General features: G+C 47.1%; 1 protein-coding gene across 2 annotated transcripts in view; it reads left to right on the forward strand.

Moving 5' to 3' along the window:
* The window catches only part of LOC142296417 (amine sulfotransferase-like), a 186,587-nt gene that overhangs the window by 21,370 nt on the left and 151,446 nt on the right, over positions 1-13,771 (forward strand). Inside the window, exons 1-3 of one of the 2 annotated variants that reach the window (XM_075340030.1) lie at positions 4,663-4,743; positions 6,022-6,190; positions 6,312-6,520. In XM_075340030.1, coding sequence (XP_075196145.1) covers positions 4,729-4,743; positions 6,022-6,190; positions 6,312-6,520 — 393 coding nt within the window. In that variant the 5' untranslated portion in view covers positions 4,663-4,728. Of the gene's footprint in view, positions 1-4,662; positions 4,744-6,021; positions 6,191-6,311; positions 6,521-13,771 lie in introns of those variants that run through there. The other variant, XM_075340031.1, reaches the window with a different exon arrangement.

Below are 13,771 nucleotides of genomic sequence, written 5' to 3' on the forward strand. Positions count from 1 at the left end.
ACTACCCCTTGGTGCCTGTGTTGGTGCTGGATATCCATCTTCCTCTGTGTTGCTGTGCTGGCTATGCATTTCAACGGTCCAGGTCGAATCAATGGACTCATCATTGACCATCACGTCTTCGATCTCATCCTCCTTTCCAGTTGAGATTGTAGGCTGACCTGAAGGCAACTGTGTCTCATCATCATCAGCCTCCACCTCTGGAGACAGTAAATAAGGTTCCTCAAACTGGCTTTCTTCTGGCCATAGGTCCTCAAATACTTGCGCATCAACGCACACCGCCTCCTCACATCCTTCTACAATGCTGCACGGTGAGAGCCCAGAGCCAACCAAAGGATACGTAAGAAAAAGATCCTCAGAGTAGCCAAGATTGGGGTCATATGTCTCCTGTGACTGATGATGGAAGGAGGAGGTAGGACAAGGTTGAGGATTGGATGGGCCAGCCTTCTGTGTATCCACAGTAGACTGTGTGGTTGTGGAAGATTTGTTGTTGCTTGAGAAATGTGAAGAGGCATTGTCTGCCATCCAAGACAGAATCTGCTCTCGCTCTTCTGGCTTCCACACATGTTTATGTTCCAGACCACAAAATTTGGTAAGCAACATAGTGGATGTATCAAGCTTCTTCTGGCCTGACACAAACTCAGTGTCTTGTCATCCACCATTGACAACACCACGCCGATGTTCCTGTTCCTTAACAACTTGCAGCACGTGTTATCTGACAGTTCCCTGTTTCTGCAGGTGCAAATTCTAGGACCCTGAGAATCTCATTTTTCCTCTCTGTTGCCAGCCACTGACTACCTTTATAAACTTCACTCTGGGGATATTTGGGTACAATTTATAGTTTGTTCCTGACTGAGCTGTGGAGAAGTCGTGTTGTTCTGTTGCTCCATACTCCTGTGGTTACTGGAGCTCAGATAAGTGTTTGTCTTTAATAGCTGTTGTGTTTCCCCTGTACTGTTCCCTTGTGTCCTCCTTTAGTGATTGTGGTATTGACAAAGAGCTCATACCCTCCATCCTTACTTAGGGCCCATTTGCTAGGGCTACAGGAATCTGTAAGGACTATGAGGATGATCTGCAGGTCATAGTCAGGGGTCACCACTTCCCCCATTTCCTAGTTATAAGGCATTCCTTCCCCCTTCCTGTGTGTCATCCCTTATAGCCGGTATAAGTTCTAACCTTGGTCGTGACACATATTTGCAGATGTTGATGACCCAAACCAAGCAAACGTTGACCCCAAAAACATTGTGGAAAAAGTACCAGTAAGTACTTTGTACCAGGCAGCCCAAAATGGTAGAGTTCTGCTTTGTATTTGCAAAGGCCACAAGCAACATATTAATGTGGCTGATGTGAACGCCACAAATCAGGCTGTGGACCCCTAAATATTGTGTAAACAGGACTGGTGCATTTCGTGTATCAGGCAGCACTAAATGCTACAGTACTGCTTTGTATTTGCAAAGGCCACTAGCAACATATTAATGTGGCTGATGTGGATGCCACAAGCCAGGCTGTGAACCCCTAAATATTGTAGAAACAGGTCCCGATTCCCTACCTAATCCACAATCTCTCCCTCTCTGCTGTGACATTGTTCAGTGGTTCCAGGTCTTAAAAGAGCTATTGTATTCTGGACAGTACTATGGAGGTAGTGACACACTCCTTTAAACTCTGTCCCTGCTCAAAAATCTTTCCTTTCCTACACAACACTGACCTATACACTGCAGGTAGCCCTGAAAAAGGCTTTTGTGTTGTTATTATTAGGCCTAACACTCTCCCTAGCAGCTGCTCTGGCTCCAGATGCAATGTGCGCAAAATGGTAGCGGAAGGGCTTTTATAGACTCTGTGATGCTGCGTGGCCAGCTCAAAACCACACAAAGTTACTCACTGAGGTATATCAATAATTTATAACAACCAGCAACTACCTCACAATAAATTTTATTAAATATCTTAGTTAAAAAAGACACACCAGTATCTCACATACAACATAAAACCAGTTCAAGTGACGGTGTCAGTGAGTGCTGTACCCGTGATAATTAGGAGCAGTGGGGGATACGTAAAAGATGATAAAGCATCCAAAGTCTCAATAACACAGGTAGATAGGGGGGTCCACTACAATACACCGTCATTTACCCTTCCTACCAACGGAGGGTGCCTTCATTTTTTGGACACAACCCGTTCCGGATGACTAACCCTTGCTGTCCCCATTATTAGCAGGGTACCACCAAAGCCAAGTGTACACACAAGTGATATACCTAAAACCACATACACACAACTCAACAATTGCGTTAATTTTTCAAAAATGGTTTCCTAACTAGTGCCTATTCTCTAGTCAAGGTATTAAATCAGTTTTGTTAGGAAATGAGCCGAGGGGTCCAGAGCAGGGAGAGCAGAGAGGGCCCATTTGGATAGTGGACCCCTTGGCTCATTTCCTAACAAAATAGTAGCCATGTTGGCTGCTGGAATTACTGTGATTGGTGTGCCGCATAGCATCATCGGGTCCCAGAGTCACCATGCTTGCCGTGTTGTACCAGGAAATATTATGAGGACTAGGAAGAGATTCTACTGCAGAACGGACAATGTGTGTAGCTGGACTATCTGCTGGTGTAACAGTAAACAAACAATCCTTTTTAGTGCTAATTAAAATCTATTCTATTCTCTAATAATACTGCATTCAGAGTAGAGTGAGCTTCTCGAGTAGGGTAGGCCTGCAAGTAGGCATTCTAGTGTCCCGCTCCCATGCCAGCAGCCGGCGCTGCTCGGATCCGGGCCTTAAGGGGTGGTGGCTCGAGGGTCTCCGGACCCGGGGGTCTCGCAGACATGCCGAATGAATAGGGGGACGTATATGTATGGGCCGGGCCATGTTAAGTTCGTGACACCACCCACGGTGCGTGGTGAGGTGGGACACCACCGCTGCTGTTACGGGGCACCCAGGGGAGATGTTGTACAGCAAGTTGTTAACCCCTCCGTGGGCAGGGATGGTGGTCCCGGGACCCGGTTGGTGTGTGCAGGGGATGGCGACCACAGGGGGTGCTGGTGTACTCACTGTTAGTAAAACACACAAGTCTCTGGTAAACCAAGGTGATGGTGGCCGGTGCCGCGGCCAGTTGCGTACTGGTCCCCCACCCGGCTGGTGGTCTCTATCCTTTTCCTGCACTGCTTTGTGAAAGGTGGACTTTCCTAGTGTGAAACTCAGGAGTCCACTCCCGGCTGGATGTGGCCTAAGGAGGCGTGTCCGCAGACGCTGGCCCATGGGATCTATGGGCCCTGGCGGTGACCTCTTATCCCTAATCGGTGGGCTGTTGTCTTCTATGAGGGACTTTGGGTGGGACAGGACCTCTAGTCCTGGCCTCAATAGGTTAATTAACCAGCTCCAGTTTGTTCTGCTCCTGGCTTCAGGGTCCGAGTACCCCCCTTTGTGCTCCGGTTTCTGGGTCTGTTCCCCGTGTCGGTATCAGCAGGCTAAAACCCTGTCCCGGTCCACCTCGGTTCCACCGAGCCGTCTTCCCATCTCCTGCTGACGGAGACCACCGTCTGCCTCCTAGCCAGTGGCACCAGGGCTCCTACCCTGGTACCTGTCAGTCAGCTTCAGGCCTGACACACAGGCCTGGACTCCACTTTCTCCAAACTCTAGTTTAATCTGACTGTTTTCCCGCCCTGAGCTGTCTGGACCCCTGGGTGGGCGTGTCCTAACCGCCTGGTCTCGCCCACTGTTGTGTCTATCTTTCCCTAAGGGGGGGTGACTAAGGTTTTTTGGTTGGCTGTGTGTTTCCTAATGAGGTAACGGTGTTGTGCAGGGGCCTAACTGTGACTACCTGGTTTTGCCAGGGCGTCACACTAGCGTTACAGATCATGCTGCTCCTGCTAGCTAAAACATCTATTCTATTTTCTAATAATAACGCTCTTAGTTTGCAATTAATGTAGGGTGCAATTCTGGAGTAGAGTTGATGTATTACAGAACTGTAGGCAGGGATTCTAGCTTTGCAAACCATTCTGCTGCTAGCTAAAAAATAGCACCCTGCAGCCACTACAGAATTGGCACATCCATTATATGTGCCGTTCCTGGCACTTACCTTGCTCATCCCAATTGCCCTAGAGTGGTGGCAATCAGAGTAATATAAGGGGTTAATGACAGCTGGGATATGTCAGAAAATCACAGCTGCCACAAAGCCCCGGAATAGTAATGGGTAGGGGTCTATGAGACCCCCCCATTACTAATCATGTAGGAAAAAACACAAAACAGAGAAAAATCCTTTATTTAAAAAAAACACACAAAAAAATTCTATTTCTCCAATTTATTTACCCCCAAAACACTCCTGCAGGTCCGAAGCATTTCACACCACAACGTTCAATGATGATCCCGGCCCTGCTACAGGCGGATGTTGCAGTGCGCGGTCACATTAGAAAACATGAACGATGGAGCCACAGTTGTGATCTCAGGTGAACTCCCCTGAGGTGAACTTATTGAACTCATTGAATTCACCTCAGCTCAACTCATTGAACTCACCTCAGCTCAACTCATTGAACTCAATGCCAGATTACGCTAGTGCATACATTGAGTATTTGATTGCTGCAATTTCTGCTCCAATTCTGTATTTCCTGGCTGATAAACACACCAAACACTCAATGCATTTTTGACACGTTTTTCTTCCAGGATATGCAGATTTGGTGCAGATATTTCTGAAACCAAATACTCAACGTGCGCACATAGCCTAATCCGGGAATCCAGCATTAAGTTCAATGAATTCACCTGAGGTGAGTTTGTTTTTTTGTTTTTTGATAGATATTACATTTCTGAACAAATCAATATCAAATGTGTGTATTTTTTTTTTAATTGTTTTATTTTCAAGGGAAGTGACTTGAACTTTTGTGGGGGGTTGATTCCCAAAGGGGATTTATAGCTGCAATCATACGATCGCTTGTGCCTTATAGAACAGTGCATCAGCACTGCTCTGTGCAGCAGAAATCACAATCTCCTATGAATGCTGGCTCACAGCCAGTGTTTACAGGAAGATTGTCATGACAGATACAGCTATAATCAGCTAACCCATCGGATCCTCGCGATCATGTCACAGGAGTGTCGTTGAGATCGGAATATGGCGCACCCTCCCCGTTGGTGCATGTTAAATCCCGCTATCAGAGATTTACAGCGGGATTTCATTCATGGCTGTAAAAGCCCCGTTACACTCAATGACGTATCTAACGATATATTGCCGGGTCACGGATTCCGTGACGCACATCCGGCATCGTTAGCGACGTCGTTGCGTGTGACACCAACGAGCGTCCGTTAACAATGGAAAATACTCACCAAATCGTCCATCGTTGACACGTCGTTCATATTCAAAAAATCGTTGATTGTTGAGGACGCAGGTTGTTCGTCCTTCCCGAGGCAGCACACATTGCTATGTGTGACACCTCGGGAACGACGAACTACAGCTTACCTGCGGCCGCCGGGAATGAAGAAGGAAGGAGGTGGGCGGGATGTTACGGCCGCTCATCTCCACCCCTCCGCTTCTATTGGGCAGCCGCTTAGTGACGCCGCTGTGACGCCGCATGAACCGCCCCCGTAGAAAGGAGGCGGTTCGCTGGCCACAGTGACGTCGCTAGGTAGGTAAGTCTGTGTGACGGCTCCTAACGATATTGTGCGCCACGGGCAGCGATTTGCCCGTGCACAAACAACGGGGGCGGGTACGCTCGCTAGCGATATCGCTGCGTGTAAAGCCCCCTTTAGAGACATATGTTGGCTGATAAGATCAGCTGACCTGTGCGGGGGAAAAATGTGAGCTCAGCGTCAGTTTACAACAAAGGCCGGGGAATGACCTATGATGGACATAGTACTTCATGTGTCATTAAGGGATTAAATCAATCATTTACAAATAAGCATAATCTTTTCAACTGAGGTCAATAAACTATCATTGTTTCATCTTAACAGAGAAATCCCATTTATATAAGAGGTAATAAAGCATTTTTTTTATTACTGTTTTGTTGTTATAACCTTTATTAACAATTATTATATAATTTATATATTTTTAGATGGCAACAATAGAACAAGATGCACTTGGTGAAGCCATGAAGGCTAAATCCTTCAAATATAAAGGCATATCCTTTGAGAAGCGGTATACATCACCTGAAGTCATCGATGCTATAGAACATATGGAAATTAGGGACAATGATGTGTTTCTTGTCACTTATCCAAAATCAGGTATACATGTCGGATGGAATTTTTCCCCAGTGATATTATTATTTTATTGGAGTTGTCTACTAAGGAGAAGCAGAAAACTGCAAAATAAAAAGATATATTACTAATATTTGCTATTCTGCAGGCACTGTTTGGACACAGCAAATTCTGAGCCTAATATTGAATGAAGGCCATCGGAACGGAACAGAACAGATTACCAACATAGAAAGAGCGCCAGCAATTGAGTATAACATTCACAATGTCGACTTCAAAAGCCGTCCATCTCCTCGTCTCTTCTCATCTCATCTGCCTTATTATCTAATGCCAAAAGATCTGAGATTCAAGACGGGAAAAGTAAATCACATAAGTATTCTCTTATAAGATGTCTCATAATGATTCATGCATGGATGATTTTACAACATTATTCTTTAAATGGAATCTGTCACTAGGTTTTTGCTCCCCCATCTGAGACCGACATAATGTAGGGGCAGAGTTTTATCTGCTGCAGATCTAGCAGTTATCAGAATGTTGAGCACTGTATAATGTGATGCCCTGGCTTATCAGGTCATCACAGGGTATTGTTCAATCTGCCCTTCTGCACAGTATCCGCATCCTCCTTGGTTACGGATCCCTGTCCTTTGGTGTTGCTAATAACAGAGCCAGTCAAAACCCTAGGAACACTTTGCACCACACCCACCAGACACACCATTGGGGAGCCTGAAGGGAATAGGGCCACCCACTTGGGGAGTTGGAAAAGGGGGAAGTGAGAAGTGTTAGTTGTGAAGAGGGAAGTGAAGTGTGAGGAGAGGAGAGAGGAGGTCAGGAGCTGGGCTCCCTGTAGAGTACTAGGTGGCAGACGTTGGTCTGGGCCTGGTAGGAGCTGAAACCCCGGTCATAGGAGATCATGTCAAGGGGCACGGATCTGCCAAGGAGGGCAGCCGGCAGCCTGGAGCCATCTCCGGACAGGGGCCAGGGCACAACGGGGTACATGGACCCTAGGCCGGGAAGTAGCTTCAAGCATCCTGGTAATTTACTCGACGGGGTGAAGTCTTCAAGATTCATCCCTCACCCGCTCCAAAATCGGGGTATTACTGCAATGATGGGATAGGACTTTCCCAGTAAATAGACCAGAAAATCCCAAGCGTGAACCCTGAGAGCATGCTCACTCCGTTAGCCATACGGGTGAGCGGGACCCGACTAGTTCCACACTACACGGTCCAAATAGTGAAGAAGGTGCAACGGAAAAGGTCACAGGCGAACAAGCAACACCAAGGGCACGGATCCAAGCGTGCTCCCTCCTTGCTGCAGCGGTGCTCAGTATTCTGGTTTACAAGTTGTCGGTGTCAGTATTCTTGGACTGAGTGAGTACGCAGAAACCCTATCCTCTCCCGAAGGCACCTCTTCACTACCATCACTGGGCCCCGGGGCAAAACTCCCCTACCCACGGATGGGTTAAACACCTTGCTGCCATACCACCACCACCAGGCGCTCCCAACAGCAGCGGTGGTACTCCATCTTACCACGCACCATGGGTGGCGTCACAAACTTCTAAACCACCTGTACATATCCCCCCTTTGATTCGAGTGGCCGCACGACCCCCGGGTCCGGAGACCCCTCGAGTCACCGTGGATCCGGATCCTAGCAGCCCGGCTGTTGGCACGGGGGCGGCACATATAACTTCATCCACACCACTGATTGGCAGCATTCTGCCCATGTACACAGAAAGCTGCCAATCAGTGATGGGGTGGGGATATATGTAGCTCACAAATTTGCTTGACTACCTGATGGCAAGTTTACTAGATCTCTAGTAAAAATTTTGTCCTGATAAAGCAATGATTCTAAACTACATTAAGCAGCCCAGTAAGTGACATGTCACTGGAATCAGGGTCTCTGTCTGGTACATTATGCTCTCACATTAGGAGGAAAAAAATTTTAACTTCTTAAGGATGCAGCCAATTTTTTTTTTTTTTTCCATTTTCAATGTTTCTTCTTCCAAGAGCAGTATCTTTTTTATTTTTCCATCAACATACAATAGCTATGTAAGGGCTTGTTTTTGGTAGGATGTATTTTAGTTTTAAAGCACAACTCCAGCATATTTTTTTTTTCAGCACTACAGTGATGCTATAAATCTAAGGCTCCTGCACCTGGTATTTATACTTACCCTCCAACATTTTCAGCTTTCGCTTTGTCCTGTGGGGCTTTCTCATTACTGTAAATTCTGACTGGCCTGGAAGTCAGAAGCCACATCATAAGCTCTCAGTACAACTCTATGAGAGCCAGAAAGATGCTATCATAAAGTTGTATTGATTTGTGTCGGCATGTCACAAATCACTGGAGACCAACAGAAGCAGTAGTGATAGATGATGAAGCTGCCACAGGGGGAGTAAGTGTGATGCCCCTGAGCTAGTCAGGGTGTCAAAGGGTACTGCACTCTTTTATCCTCTGATGCAAGACTCAATCCCTCATGGTTCTGGGATCCTAACTTTTGGTATTGCTTCATCAGCATGCAAATCCTAGTTACACCTCACACCACACCCTGTCAGGCACATCAGTGGGTGGTCTAGCTGGAACAGGGCCACCCGCCTAGGGGTCAGACAGACTGGTGGGGGGCAGAGTGAATTGAGTGGTAGTCCTCAGAGAGTGAGGAGCTAGGGGGAGCTGGAGCTCCCTGGAAGATGTTAGCTAGGTCACAGATGGTGGTCTGGGGACCGAAGGAGTTGAAGACCCAGTCGCAGGGGACTGGAGAAGGGTGCCCGGCTTAGTTTAGGGGAACGGTCAGCACCGGAGTACCTAGTAACCGAACTGGTACCGAGCACGGCGGGGTACTGTAGCCTAGATCAGTGAGTAGCTTTACGCAACCTGATAATTAACCTGTGGAGGAAAGTCTCTTTATGAACTTTCCCCAAGAGCTCAGAGATTGAAGGCATCAACACATTGAGGGCGATAGGGCTTTCCAGCTGATGCGGCCCACTGAAATCCCAAGTGTCAGCTATCGAGAGCACAGCTTCCCTACTTAAAGGTGGGGAGCGGAACCCTGACAGCTTCAAGCATAGGGGTCACTCATAACATCTAAAATACAGTGCATGGAGGCAAGGTACAGATCACTAGCAATACCAAAGGGAGCGGACTCCCGGACGAGCTCCCCTGAAATAGCAGCGGCACCCAGAGACTTGGTTTACCTTTGTGTCAGAGTCTGCTTTGCGGTCGCATCACTACCAACACTACCCGAGTGAGTACGCTGTCCTCCCCTGCTTCCAACCTGTACTGCGCTCCCCTACACCGCTACAACCCATCCAGAGTCCCAGGGCCTCTCCTACCCGTGGAGGGAACGTCATCTGGCTGCCCCACTCCATCTTCCCCGGGTACTCCCCTTCCCGCGAACCACGGGTGGCGTCACGAACTCTTATCCCCTGTAAATACCCCCTTTTCATTTGAAGTGGCCGTAAGCCCCCGAGTTCGGAGACCCTCGAGCCACAGCAGACCCCGGATCTGAGCGGTTCGACCGCTGCAGGGGCGGCACATAAGAAAGAAGACTAGGGACTAATGCCTGCTTTACACGACACGATCTATCGTGCAATAGATCGTCGGGGTCACGGATTTTGTGACGCACATCCGGCATCACTTGCGACGTCGGCCTGTGTGACACCTCCTAGCGACGCAGTATCGCTCACAAATCGTTAAAAATCGTTTATGAAACATGGCGCCGGTTGTTCATCGTTCCCGTGGCAGCACACATTGCTCCGTGTGACACCATGGGAACGATGAACATTGCTTACCTGCGTCCCGCGGCTCCCGCCGGCTATGTGGAAGAAAGGAGGTGGGCGGGATGTTTACATCCCGCTCATCTCCGCCCCTCCGCCTCTATTGGCCGGCTGCCGCGTGACGTCGCTGTGACGCCGAATGTCCCTCCCACTTCAGGAAGTGGATGTTCGCCGCCCTCAGTGACGTCGCACGGGAGGTAAGTGCCACTGACAGGGGGGGTTTACGACTTTGTGCGCCACGGGCAATCAATTGCCCATGACGCACAAACGACGGGGGTGGGTACGATCGATCGTGAAATCGCACGATCGGTCGTCCCGTGTAAAGCAGGCTTAAGATTTAAAGCACCACAAGTGGTGCAATAAAAAAAGAAATACTGGAGTGGTGCTTGAAATGATCTCATTCTGTTCACTAAATAAGGTCCTGAAAAACACTAAAAATGGTGGTATGATGGCATAATGAGGAAAAAATGTGATTCCATTATTGTGTTTGCGTTTCATATTTAAAGGGGAGGTTCACCAATATTCATTATTGGCCACAACGATATTATGTTGAGAAATAAGGTTTCTCTTAAATTCCTTGCGGTGGCAATAGTGCCTGTGATTGGCACTATTGCAGTCCATTCTTCCCCATCGCCTGACTCCTGGTCTCCGTGACCTCGGGGATTCGGTGATGTCACGTTCCTGCTCACCTGACATCATTGCGGCCAGCCGCAGTCTCCCTGAGTGATTGAACTTTGGGTGGAGTTTTCCTGCTCATCACAACCCAGTGTCACAGTGCAGCAACTCCCTGCTCCCTCCTCCTTCACTGCAGAGTGCGAAAGCAGGAGTGATGCTGGTCTGTGATGAGCGGTGAAGCGCCATCCACAGCCCAGTGACTCACGGACACTGGAGCCGGCCGCGGTGATGTCAGGTGAGCAGGAAGTTGACGTGACATCACCCGATCCCCGAGGTCACGGTGTCCGGCGCTCACGCAATGGGAAAGAGTGGTCCACAATAGCGCCACTCACAGGCGCTATTCTCAACACAAGATATTTGAGAGAAACCTTGTTTCTCAAAATAATTTCGATGTGGCCAATAATGAATATGGGTGAAACACTTCTTTAAGGCATTCTTTGTGCATTTAAAGTTATTATACAGGTGAGTATATTTACTAAGTTCATGGCTGTAAAATTTGTGTTGTCATTTTCCAGGATATGTGACTTTTTTATTGTATGATGTCTCCGTAGCTTTTAATGGCTTTTAATGGTTCCAGTTTGGGGTAGAAATAATTTTTTATGGGATGAGTAATGACTAAAAACATGGCAATCTTGACATCTCAGATTTTTGTTTAACAACGTTTTACAATAGTTTCATAGACAAAGCTTTTATAGATGCAGCATCAAATATGGTTTGTTTGTTTTTCTTGATTTTTAACTGCAGAAAAACATAATGATTTTTATTTTTGCTGTTTTTATTTATTCATTTTTTTAAATGAATACATTTTTATTTTGCATTTAAGTTAAAAATTCCCATAGACAGGGCCGGCCTTAGCCTGAATGGTGCCCTATGTAAAACTGCCCTTTGGTGCCACCTCCCTACTAATTTTTTTACCCAGTTTCCCAGGACACAAACAAGGACAGGAGGCCATTTTTTCATATCCTAAGAAAATTAATCTCTTCAAATGTACAATTAACTTCACCACATTAATGTCACCACATCTGATCTTGTTCTTATAGGGGTCTTCTGATTTCAACCATTTATACTGTATCTCTGGATATTACATTATGGATGGTACATGCGGATCTCACCAATGGGACCACATGTATCTGCAGAATAAGGCGCTGCCGCTCTTCGTGGAGAGATGGTATAAATTTCCTGTACACTTGGATGGGAGTTCTGTCATCTCGGGACTGAGAGCGGCGCACGCCGTGGCCCCATTGGTGGGATCAGCATCTACTATACAAATCCTGTGCATAAATGTACATGAGACCAGACAAGGCACCATGGAGCCGGCGGCCGATGCTGGGAGTACTCAGGACTAGGGATGGGCGAACCGGGTCCGTACCGAACACATAGTGTTCGTGCACACGACCCCGAACACAAGCTTTCTGGGAAGTTCGTGTTACAGTTCGTGTTAGAGTTTGGGTCCAGGGGCTGTTAAAAAAAAGCACGTTATAAAAAAACATTATGATTATACTTACAGATCCCGTGACATCCTGCAGACTGTCTTCCGGCGCTTCGTTTCCCACCGGTAAGCACCTCTGGCTAAAAGAACCTGCCGTGACCGTGACGTCATACCCATGTGACCAGTCACATATGAATCTTGTATTACCTCATTAGCTACAGACTGGTAACGTGAGTATGACGTCATCACAGGTCCTGGTGCACCGTGATGCGAGTGTCATCGCATCACGGCGCACAATCTCCCGACGGCAGTATTTCCATGCAGCTGAGGCGCTTCTGTCCTGAGAGTGGGGTGCTGCACTGCGAGACACAAGTGCAATCATCCCCTCACTGTCAGCCTCTGCTTCATCGCTCTGTCCAGTGTTGACTTTGCTCTGTGCTTCTCACTGTGTATAGACTGTGTCTGTACAGAGTGATGAAGCTGACATGGCTCTCCCTGTGGATTACGTCGGACTAAGGATTTTTTTTATAATAAAAGTGAAGTCTCTAAATGTTTTTTGTTTTATTTCTAATAAAAAAATTCTCTGTGTTGTGTTTTTTTTACTTTTTCCTAGAAATTCAGGGTGGCCAAGTCTAATTTGGCATGACACCATGAATTTCGGGCTTAGTACCATCTGAGAATACAAAGCTGGTATTAACCCCTTTATTACCCAGTGAGCCACCGCCATCACGGCTGCTGGACGAGCCGGGTAAAGCGCCCGGAAATGGCACTAAGAAACAATGCGCCAATTCAAGGGGCGGCTGCGGGCTGCCGAGAATCCCAGCCCCCAGCTGCCTGGCTTTATCTGACTGGCGATCAAAATACAGAGGGAGCCCACGCATTTTTTTTTTTAATTATTTTTTTTTAAATAAAAAATTAATGGGCTTCCCTGTATTTTGATTGCCAGCCAAGGTAACGCCAGGCAGATGGGAATGGCATTCCGTAGCCGTCCGCTTTATCTGCGCTGAGAATCAAAAATACCGTGGAGCGCCACATCATTTTTTTTAATGATTTATTTATTTTTACAGTACTGTGATGTCAGGCAATCAAAACACTGGGAAGTCCATTTTTTTTTTAGTTATTTAAATAAATAATTTAAAAAAAAATGCGTGGGCTCTCACTGCATTTTTTGTATTACTAGCTAAGGAAAATCCAAGCAGCTACTGGCTGCTAACCCCAACTGCTTGGTGCTACCGTGACTGGCAATGGAAAATCCATTTTATTTATTTTTTATTTTTTTGCCAAAAAAAAAAAATAACGTGGGCTTCGCCATATTTTTTTATGCTAGCCAGGTACAGCAGGCAGGTATGGGCTACCCCCAATCACCAGCTACCTATTTGTACCCGGCTGGGAACCAAAATTACAGGGAAGCCCTTTTTTTAATTATTTCATGAATTTCATAAAATAATTTAAAAAACGATATGGGCTTAGCCCCATTTCTGTGTCCAGCCAGAAACAACTAGGCAGCTGGGGATTGGAATCTGCAGTGCAGGTTGGCCTAAGCTTTCTGGGCCCCTCGCTGCGACTTGCAGTCCGCAGCCATCCCACAAAATGGCACTCTCATAGAAGCGCCATCTTCTGGCGCTGTATCCAACTGTTCTAGTGGCCCCGGTGACGGGTGGCATGCTGGGTAATAAGGGGTTAATACTAGCTTTGTAAGAAGCCAGAGATTCTTAATGTCAGGCAAGTTTTACCCGGGCA

The sequence above is a fragment of the Anomaloglossus baeobatrachus genome, chromosome 3, assembly GCF_048569485.1.
Source record: "Anomaloglossus baeobatrachus isolate aAnoBae1 chromosome 3, aAnoBae1.hap1, whole genome shotgun sequence".
Taxonomy (NCBI): Eukaryota; Metazoa; Chordata; class Amphibia; order Anura; family Aromobatidae; genus Anomaloglossus; species Anomaloglossus baeobatrachus.